Source organism: Phalangium opilio, unplaced genomic scaffold (assembly GCF_054372755.1).
Source record: "Phalangium opilio isolate 3A_F unplaced genomic scaffold, DU_Popi_V2 ptg000038l_1, whole genome shotgun sequence".
NCBI lineage: Eukaryota > Metazoa > Arthropoda > Arachnida > Opiliones > Phalangiidae > Phalangium > Phalangium opilio.
In genome coordinates this window covers 537,732-562,158 of record NW_028324161.1, presented here as the reverse complement: position 1 = coordinate 562,158, position 24,427 = coordinate 537,732, and the positions used below count along the sequence as shown (strand labels likewise).

At 37.1% G+C, this 24,427-nt stretch overlaps 3 protein-coding genes and 1 long non-coding RNA gene across 6 annotated transcripts in view; 3 read left to right on the top strand and 1 right to left on the bottom strand.

The window, feature by feature from the left end:
• The window catches only part of LOC149681546 (uncharacterized), a 53,519-nt gene extending 47,411 nt beyond the window's left edge, over positions 1–6,108 (bottom strand). The window contains exons 1-4 of the mRNA XM_089834239.1: positions 5,795–6,108; positions 4,020–4,207; positions 3,886–3,957; positions 2,889–3,026 (exon numbers count right to left, since the gene is read on the bottom strand). Coding sequence (XP_089690365.1) covers positions 2,889–3,026; positions 3,886–3,957; positions 4,020–4,112 — 303 coding nt within the window. The 5' untranslated portion in view covers positions 4,113–4,207; positions 5,795–6,108. The remainder of the gene's footprint in view (positions 1–2,888; positions 3,027–3,885; positions 3,958–4,019; positions 4,208–5,794) is intronic.
• A 401-nt stretch (positions 6,109–6,509) lies between these two features.
• LOC149681545 (uncharacterized) lies at positions 6,510–8,130 on the top strand. The gene is made up of 3 exons (XR_016365440.1): positions 6,510–6,524; positions 6,668–7,866; positions 7,949–8,130. It is a non-coding gene; the product is annotated as an uncharacterized LOC149681545 (long non-coding RNA).
• Positions 8,131–8,832: 702 nt separating this feature from the next.
• Positions 8,833–12,911, top strand: LOC149681544 (uncharacterized). Of its 3 annotated transcripts, none has more exons than XM_089834236.1 (3): positions 8,833–8,900; positions 9,041–10,603; positions 11,043–12,911. In XM_089834236.1, the coding sequence occupies exon 3, from the start codon at positions 11,087–11,089 to the stop codon at positions 12,761–12,763; it is 1,677 nt and encodes a 558-aa protein (XP_089690362.1). In that variant the 5' UTR covers positions 8,833–8,900; positions 9,041–10,603; positions 11,043–11,086; the 3' UTR covers positions 12,764–12,911. The 3 variants fall into 3 exon arrangements, with proteins under 3 accessions (XP_089690362.1, XP_089690364.1, XP_089690363.1); XM_089834238.1 differs by having other exon boundaries at positions 8,853–8,871; positions 8,927–9,049; XM_089834237.1 differs by having other exon boundaries at positions 8,854–8,871; positions 8,927–9,049; positions 10,891–12,911.
• Positions 12,912–16,335: 3,424 nt separating this feature from the next.
• LOC149681543 (uncharacterized) lies at positions 16,336–19,382 on the top strand. Its single transcript, XM_089834400.1, has 5 exons — positions 16,336–16,987; positions 18,391–18,502; positions 18,782–18,796; positions 18,894–18,996; positions 19,221–19,382. The coding sequence occupies exons 1-4, from the start codon at positions 16,831–16,833 to the stop codon at positions 18,952–18,954; spliced, it is 345 nt and encodes a 114-aa protein (XP_089690526.1). The 5' UTR covers positions 16,336–16,830; the 3' UTR covers positions 18,955–18,996; positions 19,221–19,382.
• Positions 19,383–24,427: the final 5,045 nt, after the last annotated feature.

Here is a 24,427-nt window from a genome sequence, read left to right as displayed (position 1 = left end):
GTCATCTGTTATTACGCTTAAATAATAATTAAAACGAAAAAAATATATTTATTTCTCAGCTAACAAACTTAATGAAAAAGACTTCTGATCTTATCTTTCATTTTTATTCAAAATCTTTATTATAATACGAATTAAAGGAAGCACTATCATACCAAGATAGGGCCGAATAAATGACACAAATGATATCACCTGTTATTGATCTGAGATAAACCTGAGATGAATGATAATGTATCACTCGCTATTGATCTAAGCAGAAGTTACTTCTGATCTAAGTGATATCACTCGTTAGTGATCTGAGATACACCCGACGTAAATGAAAATTTGTCACTCGTTAGTGATCTGAGATACACTAGACATAAATGATAATTTGTCACCCATTGCTGAGATGCACTAGATATAAATGATAATTTATCACTCGTTAGTGATTCGAGATACACTAGATATAAATGATAATTTATCACTCGTTAGTGATTCGAGATACACCAGACATAAATGACACTTTGTCACTCGCTACTGATCTGTGATACCCCTTACAAAAATTTAGGTCACAAATAGTTCCTCAAACGTTACCTAATTGTTGCCCATTTTATGCTATACTTTTTCGAAGGTCATGTTCGCTAAACTGCTGCGTAACACGTACCGAACCGTTAGCTAAAATTTTTTCGCCATGTTGACTGAAAGTTACCGAACTTTTTAAATGAGAGTTACCTACACGTTCCCTATTAGGTAACATTTGTTTAAAACTTGTTTTCAAGATGTTACCCACTATTATCTTTCGGGTAACTAGGCCTACCTCGTCTGCGTAATTAGCCTTAGAACACGGTGCAATGCGTTAGTTTGCATGTTAGGTGAAAGGGTTCGGCAATTTTTTTTATTAAATAAGATACGGAAATATGTTTAATTTTGATTTTGTCTTTCGGTTCCCTCAAAAAGTAGACGAGTCAGCTAGCTCAAAAGTTTACTGATAGTTTTTAAAATAAATTAAGTAAACAAATTGTGACCACAGAGTTCTCGGTTTTTTGACCAATGAAAAGTAGTAAACAACTTGTGTCCTCATAGTTTGCTGTTTTCGGCCCATGAAAATTACAAAACATATTGTGACTTAATAGTTTCCTCATTTCGACCTTCGGTATGAAGGTCAACAAGTTGTTGCCTAAAAGTGGCTCTCTTTTACCCATAGTAACATTTGGTTTCCTGTTTGTTATCTCATAGTTACCCGAAAAATGGGTAACAATTTGTGTTGACTTCAGTTACCTAAAAGTTTCTACAAAAATCCACGTTTACCTAATTGTTACCTATTTGTTACCAGAAAGTTACCTAAATTCCTTAAACTTTTTTGTAAGGGACACCTGTCAAAACTGATGTTTCACTCCTTTTTGATCTGAGATACATCTGACATAATAGATAATTTATCACTCGCTATTCAACTGAGTAACACCAAAGGTTACACCAAACATAAATGTTAAAACATTAATTCGTTTAAGTGTGTGACATATATCAGTTACTGAATTTCGGGTGAATATCGAATCTCCAATATTCACTATGGTTTATATATGTTGGTGATTCTTGGATGAATCGCGGACCTCACATTAATTCTTGAATGTTTCTGACGAGCGCAGCTGGTATATCTCTGGTGAAAATTGAATGTGTAATATTCACCAACCTCAGTACATAAATGGTTATTTATCAGTCGCTATTGATCTGAAATACACCTGGCATGAATGATAATTTGTCACGCATTATTTATCTGAGATGCACTTGACATAAATGATAATTTGTCACCCATTATTGATCTGAGATACACCTGACATATATGATAATTTGTCACCCATTATTGATCTGAGATAAACCTGGCATGAATGAAAATTTGTCACCCTTTATTGATCGGAGATTCACCTGACATATATGATAATTTTTCACCCATTATTTATCTGAGATGCACTTGACATAAATGATAATTTGTCACCCATTATTTATCTGAGATGCACTTGACATGAATGAAAATGTATCACTTTCTATTAATATGAGATACAAGTGATAATTTATCACTCGCTGTTGATCTGAGATACACCAGACATAAATGATAAGCCATTAATTCACGTATATGCAGTTGGTGAATTTCGGGTGAATATCGAATCTTCAATATTCGCTACGTTTCATATAAGTTACTGTTGGTGGTTCTTGGATGAATGGCGGACTGTACATTAATTCACGAATGTTTGTGATGTGCGCGGCTGGTGTAATTCGGGTGAATATTGAATGTCCAAGATTCAACAAGGTGTACATAAACCCAGTGAAGTGTTACTTGATGTCAGATATTCATCCGACATGCGCTCAGTGAGTTCTTAACAAACAGTATCGACAGAGCCTAGAAGTGATTTTTGGATGTTATTCACCTGATATTGCTATCAGGAACCCTCATTTCATAAAGACTTTGCCTTGAACGTGACCGATATCCATGGGTATATATAAGTGATGCGAGTGTCACCCATGAATCACCTTGAGTATGAAAAGCCATCTAACGTGACACTTTAAAGAGCTGGTATTCACTAATGAAATACTTCTCAAACACAAGTGATAATCATTGACACGTTGTGTCACGTAATATTCACTTGTACTTGGTAACAATCACGTGAAATTCATGTAATATCTACTTATTTATCATGCAATATTTTAGTAAGGGTTTGCTTAATTACTCGGCCCCTGTTTGACGCAAATTTCCCTGATTTCCCTGAATTTTACAAAAAATTCGAAATTTCCCTGAGGTTTTTGTCAACTAATTATTTCCCTGATTTCCAGGTTTTCCCTGATTTCCAGGTTTGTATGAACCCTGATTAATAGAAAGTAATTTTCCACTAGACAAGGCAACCAAACTGACAGCTCAATACCTTCATGTTTTCCAACTCGTCCTTCAGATCTTCAATCTCGGCTAAAAGCTCCTTTTCATGCCGAGCACTCAGTCTTCCTTGATTCTTGGCCATTTGCTCCAATTCTTCCATCGCAACCTCCGCTTGCAACCCTTTGATCTTGAACACGATGTGATTTAATCATTTTATCTTAACTCTAATTAAAGTTTGTTTTCTTAAAGAACTTGTAGCGGATGCGCTACTGAGCCTTCACAATCACACTTAGCTAAGCTTATGTCCGGCTCCCTTTGATCTCTAATCTCAAGTTTTTTATATTAAGACTTTTTAACCCCAAAATAGATTAGTTGAACACTAGGTGGCGTCTCATATTGCACCTTTGGTGAGCGCCCCCTATATTGAGCCAGGCCTATTGCTAGGGCTATATAAAGTCAGGTCAGCTGTGCTTTAGAGGCAGTGTACAGTATCATCTTGGTGCAGTCTGTTAGGCAGTCTGTTTCATAAGTCATTATGATAGTATCCGGATAGAGTGGCAGTCTATCCAGGATAGTTGTTGGTGTTAGTAGGGAGTTAGTTAGCTAGTGCGGTAGGCCTTAGGCCGTATTCACCATCTAAGCTAAGACCTGTTTAGATGTAGGGTAGATTGACCTTCTACGAGGCAATCCAGTGATCAAGTCCGTAATGACTAGTTCTCGCACGTTAACTCTCTCTGTTCGTGCCATCACTTCAGTAGGCCTAAGATGGAACTCAATTGGCTCTACTTTAACCCTAGTAAGTGTTGCTTTCTATAGCTACCTCCTAAAGGCACGCCCCTAGTCTGGCGCTCTCACTACCCATCCTATCACATACATTGTAAATAGCCATTATCATTTATTTTGTTATTTATTTAATTAATTATATCCTGTAACAAGTACTAACCCAAGAACCTAATAAAGAGTTCAAATATATATATTATTGGTTTTGAGCTCATTGTTTCACTCTGTAACCTAGCTTTGACAGCAAATCGGTTACAAACTTATACCTGCAAAACTGCTTTTGACACCAGAAAGAGCTTATGCAGTCTTTTGGGATCATCTTCGTTTGATGGCTTAAACTTTAATAATATAGGTTAATTAAAAACAACGACAAATTTATATTCTAATTAGGTATACTTACATTAATTAGTTTTTTGTAGAAACTTTCGGCTAAATCGTCATTTATATCCTGAAGATTGCATTTGTCAATTTCGTTCCAATCAATAGGCGCCATGTGAACAGCGGAAGTGCAAACTTATAGGGTAATGGCAGCCGTCTGCCTTCGACTGTATTAAGCTCTTTGGGGAAATAACATGGGGTGCCACTAGTCTATTGTAGCAGAATTAAATATTTTACACAAGAGAATAGGGTAATGGCAGCCCTCTGCCTTCGACTGTATTAAGCTCTATGGGGAAATAACATGGGGTGCCATGGGTAGTCATTGTCTTCTTTCCACAAATTTGTTATTTACAATGTGTACCAATGATAATAGAGGTTATTAAAATACGAACACCATGTAACACAGGTAAGATTATAGTTTGTGGGTAATCAGCCATAACTGACGTAAAACGCCGAGTATCAAATGGAAACTATTTTTACAGTATATATTAGACCTCGGGGACTTCCGGAAAATATGTCTCAAAAAAAAAAAAAAAAAAAAAAAATTATAATTAAAATTATGCCTTTTCCAAAATGTTGTTCTTTATCTTCATTTACTTCCCAAATAATATTACACCTTTTCCAAAATTTTGTTTTTATCTTCATCTACTTCCCAAATAATATTACACCTTTTCCAAAATTTTGTTGTTTATCTTCATCTACTTCCCAAATAATATTACACCTTTTCCAAAATTTTGTTGTTTATCGCCTCCCTATGGAGTTCTAATGCTTCTCAAGCCCTAGCTCGTCACCCCCAAATGTTATAACCAAAAAAAAATTTATTTCTTTTTTTTTTTTTGAGACATATTTTCCGGAAGTCCCCGAGGTCTGATATATACTGTAAAAATAGTTTCCACTTAATACTCGGCGATTTACGTCAGTTATGGCTGATTACCCACAAACTATAATCATACCGTAACACAGGCTGGGAAATAGCACACGTCCTCTGGTCCAAAACCAGTTTATTAATTGCTTGGACTAGTTTTTTAATTCAAGAAGTGGGGGTTACTGGTCCTCGGGACCAGTTTATTAATTGCAAATCTATTGGAGAGCAAAGGCTGGGACCAGTCCGGAGACCAGTTAATTATTTCAGACACTAGGGGGTCACTGGTCCAAAGGACTAGTTTAAAAAATATCCTTATTTCCCAGCCTGCCGTAACACACAGTGACACAACCACAGGGTTCCACTTTACAATTTTGAAATTGGAGTTGAAAAAACCAAGTTGACTTAACACAGGCTCGGACACAATGTGGGGCTACGAATCGTCGAAGTAACTATACGGTGCTTCCCCGGATATTGCTGGTGAAATGCTCTTCTAGCATTATAAACATACTAAAAACGGAGGGGTCACGTCGTCACCTAAATGAACTTAGTCCATTTTATTATATCTTATCTTTTGATTATTGTCTCAACGTTTCAATCAATTAGCCTGTTTTGAAAGGCCTTGGTAGAAGCTGTCTGCTTAGCCACTTCGATGTCTTCGTCTGCTACAAACATTTTTGTTTGTTATGTTCATAGATATATTAAAAGGGTAGATACACAATTCAATGGGAGGTCGACGCGGAAGGGGCAACGAGCAGACAGCCGCTATTTTCTGGGGGTAGCCGTATAAAACGCCATCTATCGGCAGATTAGTGATTTTGAATTTGAAAACGATGCTAATCACTAACCTGCCGTCCTGCCGTGTTTTACAAGACCAAGGCTTAGCTCGCCTTAAATGTTTTCATTACTAATAAATGTATAAAAAAGACTCTTACCTTCAGAAAACGGTGGTATTTCCTCGAAAGTAAGTAGAAATACAAGTTCCAAGTGTTTTTTAAAAGATTTTACAGGTGTAAAATTTATAAAATACGTTTTTCTGCTCTTAGCTCGTATAAAATGGAGTAATGGCATCTCCGAGGGTTTGACTTATTATGCCCTATAGGGGGTTAACATAGAGTGCCACTACTCTAAGCTCATCCCTTAATTTAGTTTCGAAAGTTCCCGATAGATGGCGTTTTATACGGCTACCCCCAGAAAATAGCGGCTGTCTGCTCGTTGCCCCTTCCGCGTTTTTTCGTTAAGCCTAAGCCAGCGAAGTGGATCTAGACCCTTTATAGTTTTACTATATCTATGGTTATGTTTCCATCATAGATATAGTAAAACTATAAAGGGTCTAGATCCACTTCGCTGGCTTAGGCTTAACGAAAAAAACGTGTAAGGGGCAACGAGCAGACAGCCGCTATTTTCTGGGGGTAGCCGTATAAAACGCCATCTATCGGGAACTTTCGAAACTAAATTAAGGGATGAGCTTAGAGTAGTGGCACTCTATGTTAACTCCCTATAGGGCATAATAAGTCAAACCCTCGGAGATGCCATTACTCCATTTTATACGAGCTAAGGGCAGAAAAACGTATTTTATAAATTTTACACCTGTAAAATCTTTTAAAAAACACTTGGAACTTGTATTTCTACTTACTTTCGAGGAAATACCACCGTTTTCTGAAGGTAAGAGTCTTTTTTTTTATACATTTATTAGTAATAAAAACATTTAAGGCGAGCTAAGCCTTGGTCATGGCCATAATGTAGATTTGATTTGCACATAGAGAAAAGAGGCTGTACTTTTGTGACTTGGAAAATTTATTTTTTAGGCTTTTCGAACATTTCCATGGCAAAATGAGGTAGGCCTAGGAGACTAATGAAATATTTAGAGGATAATTTTGGAAGCAAGGTATCATTGATGAATTGGTTGTCTTTCACTATCATCAAGATTTCGATGTTATCGGGTGGCACAAATACTGCCCAAAAGCATACGGGTACGTTACACACGAAAAGCTGACCCTGAATCTGATGATAGACGTTCCAGTTCATCCGTTTCTTCGTCAATGTAAAGGTAAAAGTTACCCGAAGCTGCTTTTCCTCTGATAGTTTCTTTATTCTTGAAAATAGTGTAAGGGCATTTGATCTCCACTAAGTACAGCTGGTCCTCAACCAGTATAAGGCAATCGGGGCTTGCCCCAAGGAAGCAAAATTGTGGATTAACAATCAAACCCACAGAGGTGTGACACTGGGTATTGATGTGTTGCCTGAATATTTGAAAAAGCAGCGGGTTCATGCTTCAATCCATGATCAAAGGACAACGCTCCCATTTCTTCTAATGCTTCAGATTGTTGCTCGAGAGTCAAATTACGGAGAGTCAGTTTAGGGATAATTTCATCGGTTACATTAATTTGATCTCCAAATTAGGATGGAATCGCGAACCGTACGGTTTGAGCGCTCTACGTAGTCTCTTTCCAGTGGTGGGAAAGAAATCTGATTTTGTAAAATGTTTTGAACAAATCCGTAAACTGGAGATATCAGTGGACAGAGGTCCTACAGCTGTTGTTATAGAATTAATCCACTTCTTTCTAGTGGCAGTCTCTTTCGGAAAGTTGTGGTAAGAAAGAAAACGTTCTTAACACCTACAGTTTGAACGCAGCAAACATGAGTTGAAGCCATGATTGTTACATAAATAAGTAAATAAAAACGTTTATGTTATATTTTGTTTTATGCCTTTAAATATAGAGACACACACTTAACAAAGTTTGTTATGGTGGGCACCATTATCGACTCTTATTTTAAGAATATGTAACAGTTTAATGTCCGGATATTTAAATATCAGTACCTTAAAACGTTGCTAACGTTTTTTTAACATGATAAAATAACGTTTTTCAACGCTGAAAACAACGCTAATCACTAATCTGCCATGTTTTACAAGACCAAGGCTTAGCTCGCCTTAAATGTTTTCATTACTAATAAATGTATAAAAAAAAGACTCTTACCTTCAGAAAACGGTGGTATTTCCTCGAAAGTAAGTAGAAATACAAGTTCCAAGGGTTTTTTAAACGATTTTACAGGTGTAAAATTTATAAAATACGTTTTTCTGCTCTTAGCTCGTATAAAATGGAGTAATGGCATCTCCGAGGGTTTGACTTATTATGCCCTATAGGGGGTTAACATAGAGTGCCACTACTCTAAGCTCATCCTTTAATTTAGTTTCGAAAGTTCCCGATAGATGGCGTTTTATACGGCTACCCCCAGAAAATAGCGGCTGTCTGCTCGTTGCCCCTTCCACGTCGACCCATTGAATTGTGTATCTACCCTTTTAATATATCTATGGTTGTGGTCGTTCTCTCTTCTAAAAAATCTCTCTCGGCTTTGGGTTGTATACACAACTGGACTCCTGGAGTCGAAATTTATGTTAAAATGAAAATAATTAAAGAGGTCTCCATATCAATTTTTAATAAAAGTAGGAATTAATAAACTAGTCATTGGGACCAGTGACCCTCACGTTTTGAATAAAAAAAGTGGTCCAAGCTATTAATAAACTGGTTTTTGACCTGTAAACCTGTCTTATTTCCTAGCCTGGTCGCTACCATAAATTTTTTTCCTTAGCGTCGTCTGCTAGAAGCAAAACAGAGGGATTTTTTCTTATGTCCAGTATTTTTTATTTTTCCCGCGAGGGTTTCCAGCGCTGGTAGCCAGGCGGCGCTAGTATCGACTAGTCTACTTTTTAGTACAGGGAGTTGCACATCCTGTTGAGCGTCGAATGTTTTTCACGCGCATCCTTCGTCCATGCCTATAGGGTAGGATCGCCGACATGTGTCTTATTCCCTCAAACTTTGCCGCCCAGACGCTTGGCTTACAGGAGTGCGCCACACTCCCGGCTATCAATAATGATAATTTCATGTAATAAAGCTGTTCCCTAATTTTAAGAAACATATTAGCTTATTTCCGCACCTGCTCTTTAAATCTGAACAGTGTGTGTCGTCTGCTCTGTTTTCTGAAAGAGATTTTTGCGAGCGAGCGAGGGAAAGTACGTTATCCTAGAGCTTCAAATTCAAGGTAATAATGTCAAAATATTAATCCAGGTCTCCATGACTAATGGACAGTTTAATATTTGACCTGCCTCTTTGATCGGCTACTTACATATTGGGTGAGGTCTGGAATCCCCTGGTCATTATCATATCGGCCATTTCAAACAGAGTGACAGCGTAAGGAGATAATTCTTCATCACTACAATGCTGCTGGCCCATTGGGCCGAATCCCATTAGACCGAATGTCCCAATGAAACGAATCCCGTTGGACCGAATATAGCCAAAATGTGCGGGTTTATTATCTTAAAATTTTCATTGCTATAAAACGAGATATTTTTAACGCCGTATTTTAAAACCAAATTAAAAAATACCTCTTTTGGATGAAACAAAATACCCTTGTCCTTAAGCTTGCGTCTATCAATACACTTTCCTATATAAAAAATGATACTGTGATGGTCAAATCCCAAGTTTAAAAGGATGCCTCTATTGCAACCGAGCCGAATCAAAGCCAACCTGAAATGACCCGTAAAACGATCAATATTTTGGAAAAGGCATATATTTATTGTTAAAGGAAGTTAATAAATGCAGCGTTAATGGTTCCTGAATCTTTATAAAAATAATTAGTTGGAAAAGGCCCGCTTTTATTATGCAAGGACCTCAATGAAAATAAAAATATTTTGGAAAATCGGTTATCCTACCACTTCCAAACCTAACCTAACCAAACCTAACCTTACCTAACCCTAACCTAACCTTACCTAACCCAACCTAACCCAACCTAACCTAACCTAACCTAACCTAACCTTACCTAACCTAACCTAACCTAACCTAACCTAACCTTACCTAACCACACCTAACCTAACCTAACCAAACCTTACCTAACCTAACCTAACCTAACCTAACCTTACCTAACCAAACCTAACCTAAACCTAACCCAACCAAACCTAACCCAACCAAACCTAACCTAAACCTAACCCAAACCTAACCCAACCAAACCTTACCTAACCTAACCCAACCAAACCCTAACCCAACCAAACCTAACCTAACCTAAACCTAACCTAACCTAACCTAACCTAACCTAACCTAACCTAACCTAACCTAACCTAACCTAACCTTACCTAACCTTACCTAACCTAACCTAACCTAACCCAACCAAACCCAACCAAACCTAACCTAACCTAACCTAACTCAACCTAACCTAACCAAACCCAACCAAACCTAACCTAACCTGATTTGACCTAACCTTAACCCTCTAAAATATTACCGTAATTTTAATAAAATTTACGCAAAATATTTCAAATACTCAAAGGCCATTATTGCAATAGTATTTTTTTATTACTTTATAGTTTCCCACACTGTCTAACGTAACTGCTATTTAGTTCAAATGAAATTAATAATCAATTGCATAAAACTACTATTACGTAGTTTACACTTTCTTTCGGGGAATCGATCCAAGGACTGTCGCGCGGTAGTCTGATACTCTTGCACTGCGCCACGGTGAGACGAAAGTTCTTATCGCTAAATTAACTTATATAGCCTTAAAAGTAATAATAATATTCTTAATAAAAAAATCCCAATAGGCAGAAACCGCACAAACGGCGGGATTTAAAATCATATTTCAGATAAAATCGGTCGATTGGGAATTCGGTTGAATGGGATTCGATCCAATGGGAGGACACCACTACAATAGGGACTTGGCAATTCATGCTTAACTCCGCCCCCAGCGCCATTATGGTATGTTTTTTTAACAGAATGAAAGCTACACAAGCCCCTCCTCCTGGTATGTTTTTTAGCACTAGTGGAAGGTAGCCTGACGTTGCATGACGTAGTACTGCCAAGTCCCTATACTGAGGTTAATATCGCACTATAGTTTCTTGGAATGCCCGTCCTGTGTCTGTCACGTAAGCCCTCATTGTTGGACAATTTAAATTGTTATTACGTTGCCATCTCAATATTTAATTTGTACATTTAATTATTTAACTCACTTAATTGATTATTATGATAACCCTATGCATGACCAGTTTCCTAAGCCAAGCTGTGCGGCACACTGGCTTTAGCTTACACTGGCTCGGGAACAAAAAAAAACTGAATTAGGGGGACCCCTCTGTTTGCAAATCCTTGGGTGAACTGGAAAGACAACTGTTGTATGCTATTCTCATTTTTCCATGAATAGCCATCTCCTTTCAACGCTCAGTATCCACTATCGATTACATATGAATGAAAACATTATGCCCAAGTGCGGAAGGAATTTATAGAAACATGTCGCGACTCAATGATGAGCGTCCATTCAAATGCGATACTTGTGATTATCGTACAAATTTTCGGTCGAATTTAAAGAAACACGTCTTGACTCACAGTGATGAGCGTCCTTTCAAATGCGATATTTGCGATTACCGCGCCCGAACACGTGATAAATTAAAGAGACATTTAACGACTCACATTGATGAACGTCCGTTCAAATGCGATATTTGCGATTATCGTACCCGGTTTCGGTCGAATTTAAAGACACACGTCTCAACTCACAGCCATGAGCGTCTATTCAAATGCGATATTTGTGATTATCGTACCCATTTTCGGTCGAATTTAAACACACACGTCTCAACTCACAGTCTTGAACGTCCTTTCAAATGCGATATTTGTCATTACCGCGCCCGAACTGGCTGGACTTTGAAGAACCACATCTTGTCTCACAGTGATGAGCGTCCGTTCAAATGCGATATTTGCGATTACCGCGCCCGAATTCGCGGGAATTTAAAGCAGCACGTTGCGTCTCACAGTCATGAACGTCCATTCAAATGCGATACTTGCGATTACCGTACCCGGATACGTGGGAGTTTAAAGACACATGTCGCGACTCACAGTGACGAGCGTCCTTTCAAGTGTTCTTTTTGTGATTTCGCAGCCAAGTCAAAGCAGAGTTTAAGAGCTCACATTGTTAGTCGTCATTCATCAAAATCTGGAGTTGAGCCTAAAATTAAGAAAACTGTCGCGTCCAAAGGGAAAAACAAATATGGTCCTTCAAAGTTTATTCGGAAATGCCGATTTTGTATGATAGTTTTCAAAAGTCGTGAGTCTTTAATTTCCCACGAAAATATTTGTCGAAGCATCAAGCGTGAACGTATTTATACCAAAGACAATTCTGAAAAGCCAAATCAGGGAAACATTGAATCGAATTTTCCAGATTCTAAAGATGTTCGGTCTGAAAGTAGATCAACTGCTGTTGGAGACTTTGTCGAAATTCATTCTGAATCAGATCCTGATGAACCCAGAAACGCAACAGAGTCGAATTGTACTCGTTCAGAACGTATCGGTTCCAACTTCAACCAAGGACTTTCTGAGCGTAAATTTAATACCATATGTTCAACCATAACCTCTGAGGAAATGAAGAAAGAAGATCCTGATGAACCCAGAAATACAACAGAGTCGAATTGTACTCGTTCAGAACGTATCGGTTCCAACTTCAACCAAGGACTTTCTGAGCGTAAATTTAATACCATATGTTCAACCATAACCTCTGAGGAAATGAAGAAAGAAGCTGAACCCGTGTCGAATGATAATTTTAGTTCAGAGCTACACTTCAATTGTGTCAAATTGGAAAAAGAATCTGCAATGCCTCTTTCCGCTAACGAAGCGATTTATGGCCCATATTCTGAAGCAATGAGGCGGGAATTAAGTGTAAAATGGGAAGAACCAATTGATCACCTGAAGAAGGAGTTTGGTTTTCATAACAATGACGTTGTTGATCATGAAACTCAGTTTACCAATAAACAGTGTTCCATTATTTTGACCAAATTGGAAGATTCGGGGAATTATCATGGATGCTATTACATCAGAATGAAAGAAGCACCTTATCTTTACGAGGTGGTTAAAGTTAATTTGAATCCCGTCATTTAATCCATTTTGATGTATCGTAGTGTGGCTAAGAAGTCTTATGTCTGTTTTCCATTTAAGTAATCATTACAATTTCATGCTATCGTTTTATTGTAACAATACGCGCGCGTTTCTTACTTTGTTTTCAAATAAAGTTACTCGAATTGATGAATTGCTTACTTTAAGATTTAATTATTTTAGCATGATTTCGAAAACTCAAAAAAAAAACAATATGTTTTGTGCAGTCATTACATTTTCTTTGAGGATACGCGTTACAAAAATTACTGAAACTTATAGTTAAAAGATCGCCATCTCACCAAAATGGTCAAAATATGAGAAAATTATTTTGGTCTCTCACGATACATCTGGAAAATACCACAAGACATTCATTCTTCTCCTCATCTGGCGGCCAATGAAAACTTTCCTACGGTTGGTGAAGAAATATTTAGGGTAACTGCAGGGGTCGTCGACTCATTTGCGCAATACAATTCCCCATTTTTATCGTATCGAAATCGCATCTTTAAGGATACCGATGCATGAGTGGATAATTTTACGAACTAAGAAAGCTACAACAATTGGAAGAATATCTTGATTGCTAATTCTAGCCTTTGAAAAGCTGAAAGAGCTTTAAAACGAAGCGAACGATTGTTTGATAGTTCTAAAAGGATTTATTAGTTTTTTTATCTCTCTGATTTTAGGATTCAGTTCAATTTAAATTTATGGAGTTAAAAGAGAGACGTTATCCGTACGAATGTACGTGAATACTGTCTCTGTTTTTCTCTTCAGATGAAATTCGAGACTGATTCTGGGCTACAAGACCATAAAAAATTCATGAAATTTACACTTTGGAGTTTTTTTTTCCTGTGCTGATTCACCCTTGTCTTTATGTTCGTCTAAAAGTCATGCAGTAAACGGGAAAACATTCAATTAGGGGTCAGTACTCAGTAGTCCTAACTTGTTACAGCTCTAATTTTGAACAGTTTTCTTAAAAACGTCATAATTTATGTTTGGTACCTTCAAATGAATACTTAAAGGGCTCATTTTAATTTTATAGATTGAAAACTCCTCTATCTATAGAACGCAGCTCTAAGGCTCTTATCATAAAATCCCGAGAAGATAAAGCTATATTTAGGCAACCTAATATTTTCCATAATTAATTTTACCAAAATCGAAGGGAAAATTCTCCCTGGATAGCTTTTACGACCAATAGGCAAAACGCACGCTTACACATTAAGCTCAAGCTCGGCCCAAAATTGCTATTGGAGAACAATAATAGAAAATATTTCTTCATTTACATAAAATGCAACACATCGAAAAATGTTAATTTAATCCTTCATTATACATCTTTAATTTATGTTCAAAGTGAGTCAAGAACAACAAATATGAACTTGAAAGACGCGTTGATAAATCGTGATCCCGAAAGCCTAGCCAATTTTAGCTTATATAAATGTTTTCCCGAGTGAAATTCGATATAAGCGTCCTTCCAAACACTGATTTAAAATGAGGATTCCGCCGCAAAAATACTTATATTTTAATCCATAATTGTTTTATTTTCAATATCAATAGCATTTTAAGTTCTGGAGATCCAGAATTTTAATTTCGTCATTCTTGACAGTTGACACCAATTGTTTTTGACTACGAACGATTTACAAACTGTAATATATCGACTTTGAATCATCTTCCGCAGAGATTTTATCCTTTATGTCCATATTTTGCTTGCCTTTATATTTTGTTAGGGTTATACAAACATTATGTAGCTTGTATGAGACAAAGTTTATGCCTTGGTAACATTATAAATATCCGCAAAGTTTGTCACTGGTTACCCAAATCCTGTATATTTTTTAAGGCTAGATACCATCGCCATTGATGTACAGTACAAGTTACAAAAAAAGTAGTAGTAGTAGTAGTAGTAGCAGTAGTAGTAGTAGTAGCAGTAGCAGTAGCAGTAGCAGTTCGCTAATTCTTACTAAAGCCAATCATGTCTACTATCCTCATGATTTTGTAAACGAATTTGATGAAGTTAACCAAGGCTTAGTGAATAGCCAGGAGTTTTGTGAGCTTAGTGTTTGGTTAAAACCGGTTCGTGTTGTAATATCTATGAAGACTTTTACAGCATCACTACAACTTCATCAAAGAGAAATAAATCGTATTTCAAATGTGTTCTGGTTTGATGAAACTGATAAACTCTGACATTTAAAAGAACGGTTATTGGAGATGCTAGAAATTACAATCCGAGCCCATTCCAACTTGGCAGACAAAGGGGCAGACGACGCTTATTTGACTCGGATATACATACAACGCCATAATGAAAATAAGACCCGCCTCTTCTTTCATAACCCTCCGTCACGGGTAACGGGGACGTGGACTTGGACGCGCACCCGAATAACCCTGTTACCCATTCCTTCTTAAAAAAAAATAAATCTATCCCTGGTCTAACTCACAAAAAAATGGCTTCCTAATGTTAAACTTCATAGATATTTAGATGAAATTTCGGATTGAGTATAAATAGAAAATTATCTTAAAAAGGCAATTCTCATCTTCAAAATTTCGAGCTACCGGAAGATAATGTTAGTTCGTTGAACTTTCCCGTTGACGTGGAAGGTGAAAAGTATACAAAAAATAAGGCTTAGGCTTAGGCCTAATCTTATTCGTAATGTTATTGCTAAGCCTAGTTTAATTATGACCCGAAAGGGGAAGATAAATAATTCATGAGCATTTCGAATTTCACAATCGATTAGTTAGTGAATCCAGTTTTTAATTATTTCAAAAAAATTGTATCTCGGTGAAATGTTAACCGATATCACCGAAACTTCACCCTCCTACCTCATTAAATTGGATTTAAAAAGTACATTTTAAAGAAGACTTGTCTTTTAATAAAATTTAAATGGGTGTGTGTATGTGTTGGGGGGGGGCTTCGTGGAAAATATTTAAGAGGAAAGAAAGAAGGGAGTAGAAAGGGGTCCGGTACAAAAGGGCTAAAAAAAATAGGCGATTACCTTAAAAGTCCAAAAAAATTAAGTCCAAAGATTAAAAAGGCGAACTCTTTAAAAAAAATAAAAATCGTAATGGCGCAATAAAAATTGTCTAAAAGTTTATATAAGGCTAAACGAAACCAATTTGGCATCTAATGTCCTCGGCTCAAGTGAAGGACAAAGAAATCGAAAGAAGACTTTGATCTCGAATAAGAAGCTAAAAACGGTCGTAATGGACTTCCCAAACCGCACGCTGGACAATTACTTCAAGGGAATAGAGTAATATCGGTTACGGGGAGGGTGACATTAAACTCCGCCCATTCGCCCTTTTGGAGGCAGAATTTAACATGAGCTCTATAGCCACCAGAAGGTGACTCCATCTGTTGGCTTGTAAATTTCATTGGCTGAAAAACCAACGACGTCTCACCCCCCTCAGCAAATATAACACTATAGCTGCCAATATTTCCTACCTCGGATTATAATTGTGTTTTTAAGCTTAAAAAAAGTTGTTTTTAACAAACAATTGTACACAATAATATTTCAAATAATAAATAGAAAAATAGACGTTTTTAATTTTAGCCCATTATTTTATGCGCCTTATCGTTCCGTTGGCCTTAAATTTTATAGCCATTTTAGGTATTCGCCCTTTTTTTTAGCCGTTTTGTCTGGCATCGGTAGAAAGTTGGGATGGAAAGTTATCGCTTTGAAAGTTTTCAATTAAAGCATGCGGTATGCGCGCGCATTTTTCTATGAGGTCTAATTGGTTTGAATATGGTGACCCGGATATTAGCAAGGAAATTAAATGAAATAAATAAAAAAGGAAACCAAGAACTCCTAAAATGTTTCAACAAAGCTCTTACCTTCAACTCCCCTTCTTCGCGGAAGGAGCTAATATTTTCGGTTGGCTTTCAGCTTTCCAAAATCTTCACCTAAACGAGCATTGTTGGCTCCCCTTTTTATACGTAAAAAATGCGTGTTTTCATTTTCATGTTCCTAACTGAACTGAATTTTATTCTTCATTCCGAAAGAAGGAAGGGTATTTTCATACAGTTCTTGCTTTTTGATTCTCCTTGCTATGACCGTCAAGCTTAAAGTACCATGGTATATTGAATATTGAATATGGGTTCTTTAACAGCGTCGGAATCAAAAGCGGATATCTTAACTCCCTTCTATGATAAATTATCGTTCGACGAAAACTTAAAATTAAGCTGCAATAACAAATTACGTTCTGAAAAAAGCTCCGTTGAAGTTTTTCAAAATCTCCTCAAAACTGCAAGTTTGTATATCTTTAATATACGAATAATAAGATTAAGCCCCCAAATTTCAAACCCTAGCAACGCTATTGCACTCTTGAAAGTGTTATGTGATACTCTTAAAAGTATTGTGTGACACTAATAGAACGAGACTAGGTTAGGTACTGGCCTCACAGTAGGGCGACTATTATTATTATTGTTACTATTGGGGAGAGGGGGGCTCACGTCCTTGGACCGATGCCAGAGGCATATTGTGCACCCTCATATTCAGGCCTTGAAGAGACCTGTGGCCGCGGTGTAGCGTAGAATTCGTTCCACCGTTATGGACTATAGATGCCAGCTTGAGAGGCCAACATGTGGGGCACATGCTTTTGTGACATGTCTTATCTTTATTTTGAGAAAAATTAGAGTAGAAAATGGATTTTTTTTAAACATTGTAGAGTAGATTTGGTCAAACGCGTTTCTGGTGCTCGAAAAACTCTTAGTGAAAAGAGATTATTAAAATTGAGGAGTACGTGTGTATCTACTGCTGGGATTTTATGGTCTCGGAACCAATTTAATACCCGGTGCATTTATTAAAAATTTAAAACTTTCTGCCTTTTCAGAAGTTATTAAGTCGGTGAAAATGACGAACTTACCGTGCAGTTTCACGCTGGATTTTAAGTCGGTCAAATGGCCAACTTTTTATTTAGTTTCACATCGATGCGAGAACTACCCTTGCTTAAAGGGGTATAGGTCTGCATGTAAGAACTGTCCTCTTAACTTCTCTCTAGGTGGAACCTTGCTATGAATAAGGCGCTATTTGTTAATAAATCAAACACTCTTAACGGTGTCATGTGACTCTAGGAAAGGTGTCATGTGACTCTAGGAAAGGTGTCATGTGACTCTAGGAAAGGTGTCATGTGACTCTAGGAAAGGTGTCATGTGACTCTAGGAAAGGTGTCATGTGACTCTAAGAAAGGTGTCATGCGACACTCTGTAAGATGTTATGCGACACTCTGAAAGGTGTTATGCGTCACTCCGAAACTTGTTATGCTACACTCTTAAAAGCGTTGTTTAAACTCGGAAAGGTGCTATTCTACACCTTTTAAGGAATTGCACAACACTCATATGAGAGTAAAAAATTAACTTTTAGTTCGATATAAGAGTTAAAAAGGTGTTAAACTACACCTATATTGCACCATTTTATTCTTATCTTTAACACCAATTGCTCAAATAAGTGTTATTAAACCCTTTCAGGGGTGTAAATGAACACCTGTAACGGTGTCAAATTTGGACCCATATGAACTACTTTTAAAGGTGTTAAAGCACACCCCATTTTCTTAGAGTGTATAGATGAGGATTTCAAAATTTTAAACGTACTCGTTCTTTCATTGTCTTATTGTTTTGAATTTGCGTAGACGTTTAATGTACTCTTCAACTGTAGTTGCTTCGTCAGCAAAACAGTGGATAAAAGAGCATGTTTCGTTTGCCAAATCATCACTAACACTCCTGGAGAACTCGAAAGTCAGCTTCAAACTCTACGCTCTTCAACTTTGGTAAGAAAACTTTGAATTTTTTTTAAAAGCGGATTTCTAAACTTTGAAAATTTTCACTCGACAACGAACACTTCTTCGTAATTTGTTTTCAAAATATTACTCTTAAAATTATTTGCAATTGGGGACAATATTAGATACAATTCAATAGAAGTTTAAGCAAAGTTCAATTAGTCTTTCCATTATCTAATTTTACTCCTTCATCCTGTACTGAAAAGAAAACCATGTCTCGAGGAATCCTGATTTGTTTCTTATTGGTTTGTTGCGTCATCAAATCGATAGCCCAGCAGGGAAGCAGTAAGTTGTCTTAAAGAGTTTCTGAATTTCAGTTTTAACAGAAAAATAGCAAATATTATTAATTCCGTTTTTAAAAAATCGCCTCTTTTTGTTAAAGAATGCGACAAGAAAGATTGGTGATTGTTACTGTCGTAATGGTGAATACGATGGTAGTGTAATGGGACTTTGCGGACCCGATTTAACTTGCAACTGCGTAGTTGGTAAGTCAATTACTGCAAATTCTGAATTTAAAGAAAATTACCGCTTTGAAAACCAAAACGAGAGAGCGAATCACCCAAACTTATCCGTTATCCATGGTATCTTTGAAGCCCCTCTCTTAATTAACATCTTGGTTATGTAATATACTGTATTAACCCTTAAATATCTCAGCAGATGACACTGAACCAAGCCACCTTTTTACTAAAGTGTTAACTTTATTTTACAGATTGCATTCAAAATTAAATTAGGAATATCTGGTTGAAATATTCTTGTAAGTGTCCCGATGGAAGATACAGTGTATGCGAAAGTCGTGCTTGCGAATGTTAATCGACGTGGTTAAAATGTGTTTCTTGATGTATACTATTTTGCAGAATAAAGATTAAGATTGTTAATCTCAATAATTACTTTCAATCAATCAATCTCTGTATGCTTAAAACACGTCTCTTATTAAAAAAGTTCGCTTAATTTCGCCTAACCCATTGAAAACTACCCTTAAGCAAGAGTACAGTACACATAAATATTTTGCGTTTTAGGCTAAGAAGTTAATAATAAAATAAATAAATAAAAACTTGGAGGTTTGAAAAGTTAAAACCTTGGAAAATTTCGCATATGCATTACGCAGTTTCCTCCCGATTGCGGCTCTGGAGTTTCATAAGAAAAACTTCCCGACTTTCCCCTATTCCAGCCCAATGTAAAGACACCTTGTCAAATACCGTAGAAAGTACATTGAAAACCCCTGTTTAAGTAGACCGGAAAGCGCGCGCAAAATAAACCCCCGCGTTTTGTTAATAGTGCATATCATAAATTTAGTCGTATAAGCGCATGAATGCAGAATAACCAAACCTCGCCTTAGTCCCTCACTAGAGCATTATTAATATGAAAATTTCAGACAATGAAACTGTACACGTATTCATGGGTGTCTATGAGCAACTTCATAATAAAGTATATGACATATGTAGACGAGTTTTTAAAAATTTTCACAACGTACGGTTTTATCACGTGTTTTTTGTTTTGAATATGCGTGGACGTTTAATATGCTTCAATTATTCTAGATAAGGCCTGATGACGGCTCTAATGTATAAGGAAGGTTTTTGGATTGGTTTTAACTTTTTTCGTATTAAGTTTATTGTTTTGAAATTTTTCTACTGAACTAAAATCCGGGCCCTTAATATGTGGTAAAAATTTCAAGATGATCCATCCAATAGTTTATTTTATAAAGCATAAAGTTGCTAAGGGTGGTTTTCATTTCCATAAAATTAATCACAGATTTTGGCGAAAAACTAGAGAATCTCCATAGAAATAACATGGGAAATTTTCCAAACTTACCCATTTTGTAACTACCCTTACAAAAATAACTATACGTTTCATAGATTTGAAACCGGTCTTAAATGAAAGCCCCATTTTTAAAGTGGGCGCCAATTTTTGTTTCATTAAGAAAAACAAAGTTTAAGTATTGTTTTTAATAGTTTTAATTACCTGCTCCGAATTACGTGGTTTACCTTTTAACTGTAGAACTTAAGACTTTTTTGCTTGGTTAAGTAATAAAGAAAGTCATTCTAGGACTTACGTCGTTTTACTGCGGATTATCAAATTGGTAGGGCAATTAGCTAGCTTAATTGTCATTGTAACTTTTGCGCGTCCAACTAATTTAGTTGCGAAGTACAGATTAAACTTAATTAAACAAAATAAGCAATTAAAGATAATTACCAATTATAGGTAATTAAATTTTTACACGAGTCTAAACTATAACATCTGTTTGTGTACAAGTCTACGGAATTTGTTTAAGCGCAGACCTACAGAATGTTTTTGTGCAAAGGGGTATAAAATCTCTTTGTGCAGAGGCCTATGCAATCTTTTTGTGCACAGGTCAGTGGAATATTTTTGTTTCCAGGTCTATGGAATCTTTTCATGCACAGGCCTATGGAATATTGTTTTACTCAGGTCTACGGAATGTTTTTGTGCAAAAATCTGCATCGAATCCTTTTGAGTATAGGAGCATGGAATCTTCTGTGCACAGGTCTATGGAATTTTTTGTTCATGGGTCTATGGTATATTTATGTGCACAAGTTTGAAGAATCTTTATGTGCACACAAGTTTGAAGAATCTTTATGTGCACACAAGTCTGAAGAATCTTTATGTGCACATAAGTCTGAAGAATCTTTATGTGCACACAAGTCTGAAGAATCTTTATGTGCACACAAGTCTGAAGAATCTTTATGTGCACACAAGTCTGAAGAATCTTTATGTGCACACAAGTCTGAAGAATCTTTATGTGCACACAAGTCTGAAGAATCTTTATGTGCACACAAGTCTGAAGAATCTTTATGTGCACACAAGTCTGAAGAATCTTTATGTGCACACAAGTCTGAAGAATCTTTATGTGCACACAAGTCTGAAGAATCTTTATGTGCACACAAGTCTGAAGAATCTTTATGTGCCCAAGTGAAAAATCTTTATTTGCACAGGTCTACGACTTCTGTTTGTGCACAGGTCTGCGACTTCTGTTTGTGCACAGGTCTGCGACTTCTGTTTGTGCACAGGTCTTCGACTTCTGTTTGTGCACAGGTCTTCGACTTCTGTTTGTGCACAGGTCTTCGACTTCTGCTTGTGCACAAGTCTACGACTTCTGTTTGTGCACAGGTCTACGACTTCTGTTTGTGCACAGGTCTACGACTTCTGTTTGTGCACAGGTCTTTGGAATCTGATGTGCTCATTTCCATGACATCTTTTTTTGCGCAAGTCTATGACATCTCTTTGTGCACATCCCTGTGACTTCCGTTTGTGTACAAGTCTCCGGAATCTGTTTGTGCACATGTCTACGGTATCTGTTTGTGCACAGGTTTACGGAATATTTTTGTGCTTAGGTCTACGAAATATTTTTGTGCACAGGCCTACTGAATCGGTTTGTGCAGAGGCCTAAGGAATCTGTTTTTGCAAAGGTCACTGCATCTGTTTGTGCACAGGTCTAAAGAACATTTTTCTGCAAATGGATACGGGATATTTTTGTGCAAATGGATATGCAGTATTTTTGTGCACTGAAGTACGAGATATTCTTGAGCATATTTTCGAGCATAGGGGTATGGAATGTTTTTGTGCAGAAGTCCATGGAATCTTTTTGTGTACAGGTATATAATATCTCTTTTTGCACAAGTTTATGGCATCTGTTTGTGCGCAAGTCTATGACATCAGTTTGTGCGCAAGTCTATGACATCAGTTTGTGCGCAAGTCTATGACATCAGTTTGTGCGCAAGTCTATGACATCAGTTTGTGCGCAAGTCTATGACATCAGTTTGTGCGCAAGTCTATGACATCAGTTTGTGCGCAAGTCTATGACATCAGTTTGTGCGCAAGTCTATGACATCAGTTTGTGCGCAAGTCTATGACATCAGTTTGTGCGCAAGTCTATGAAATCAGTTTGTGCGCAAGTCTATGACATCAGTTTGTGCGCAAGTCTATGACATCAGTTTGTGCGCAAGTCTATGACATCAGTTTGTGCGCAAGTCTATGACATCAGTTTGTGCGCAAGTCTATGACATCAGTTTGTGCGCAAGTCTATGACATCAGTTTGTGCGCAAGTCTATGACATCAGTTTGTGCGCAAATCTATGACATCAGTTTGTGCGCAAGTCTATGACATCAGTTTGTGCGCAAGTCTATGACATCAGTTTGTGCGCAAGTCTATGACATCAGTTTGTGCTCAATTCTAAGGGATCTGTTTGTGCACAAGTCTACGGGCTCTGTTTGTACACAATTATATGACATGTGTTCTCACAAGTCTATGGTATCTGTATGTGTACAGCTCTACGAAATATGTTTGTGCACAGGCAGGGTGACCACAACAAAGCCTTGTAATAGTTATAGGAAAATAGGAAATTTACAATTGATTTACAGGAAATTATAGGAGACTAGCTGTTTCCCGCGGCATCGCTTGAGTGTAGTAGGAACTTCCATCAAGTATGGGTACATTTTACTGATTCGACTAATATTTTTGTAGCATCCTAGGAGCGAAGGCACTCAGCGTCGCCCATCAGCTCGTCGGGACATTTTTTATTATTTACACGCAAACATTCTATAAAAAAGTTTTTTTAATATCTGGCCGCCATTTAAAATGATGGCAACAAATCGATCCCGAAAGACCATTCAGCCCGTCTATAGGTTAAAGGAATCCAGTGTTCTAAATATTTGTGAAATCGGTTGAAACGCGCGGACTTTCTTACAAAGAGAAGATTTGCTACATTTCTGGGCGCCATTTATTAAGATGGTGGCGGATTGGAAAAATCTTTCTTAGTACGCGCCTACTACTTACGAGTATCGTTCCTCCAAATTTTCAGCCTTCTAGGGCCAGCGGTTTGGGCTCGGCGATGATTATCAGTCAGTCTGTCAGTCAGTCAGGACTTTGATTTGTATCATGAGTGAATCATATACTAGCTCCCTATAAGTTACTCAGCCACACTGGCCTAATGTGTCCAGCGTTTTCTTCCCGCCAAAAAAGTGTACCTATATGCGACCTACAGTGAGAGAAAATGACACTTCTCCCGGCGCTTACGTATTTCCGGTAAAAAACCGGAAAAGGAGATCAACCAATGAAACTTTGAACTGAAAGGTAGTTAGTATAAGCATACCACGTTTTAGAAATGTTGTGATTGTTTGCGGACGGTTTAGAGTCGTATTTTATCTTTGAAATTATTTTAATGGGTTAGGGTTGGCGCAATAGGAAGTTTTATTTTTTTCGCATTAAAATGGCAGAATTTTGGATATTTTTTGACAAAGCCCAAATGATAGAAACTCATTTAAACTCAGACTTCAGAGCGTTGCCTACGGAATAAAAAATTTTATTCCGTAGGCAACATTCAGAGGCAGGAACTATTTATGGTGAGAGAACCAAACTTTATCAAAAAATAAGAGCTAAACAACAACTTAATAGTCATCTCGAAAACCTTACTAAACTTTTTAATAATGCGTCTAAAGAACTAATAGAAAAACTTAAAGAAAGGCCCAACCCATTTTTAACGAAGCCTGTTGTGAAACCAAAATTATTTTTCAATAAGCAAAAGAATGAATGTGACGCAAAGAAGTCAAACCTCCAAAACCGTTAATACCATTTGGAACTATCGTCACTTTCAAGTTCTCGATATATTAATTTCAAAGCCCTAAGAGAGGGCGCCGTCTACTATAACTTTCACCCGCCTTCCCTCCTCTCGACTACTATTGGGAAGAAAATGCTGGATACATTAGGCCAGTGTGACTGAGTAACTTATAGAATGCTAGTATATGATTCACTCATGTTTATATAGATAAACATAAACTTAAAACACGATCGGAATATTTGAATCACAGAAGCGTTAGCTTGTATTGCAAATTCACGGTGGCTGATTGCTAGTAGCTAGTGGAAATCGCCGGCAGGCGCGTAGGAACGTTTCGAATTTAGGGGGGT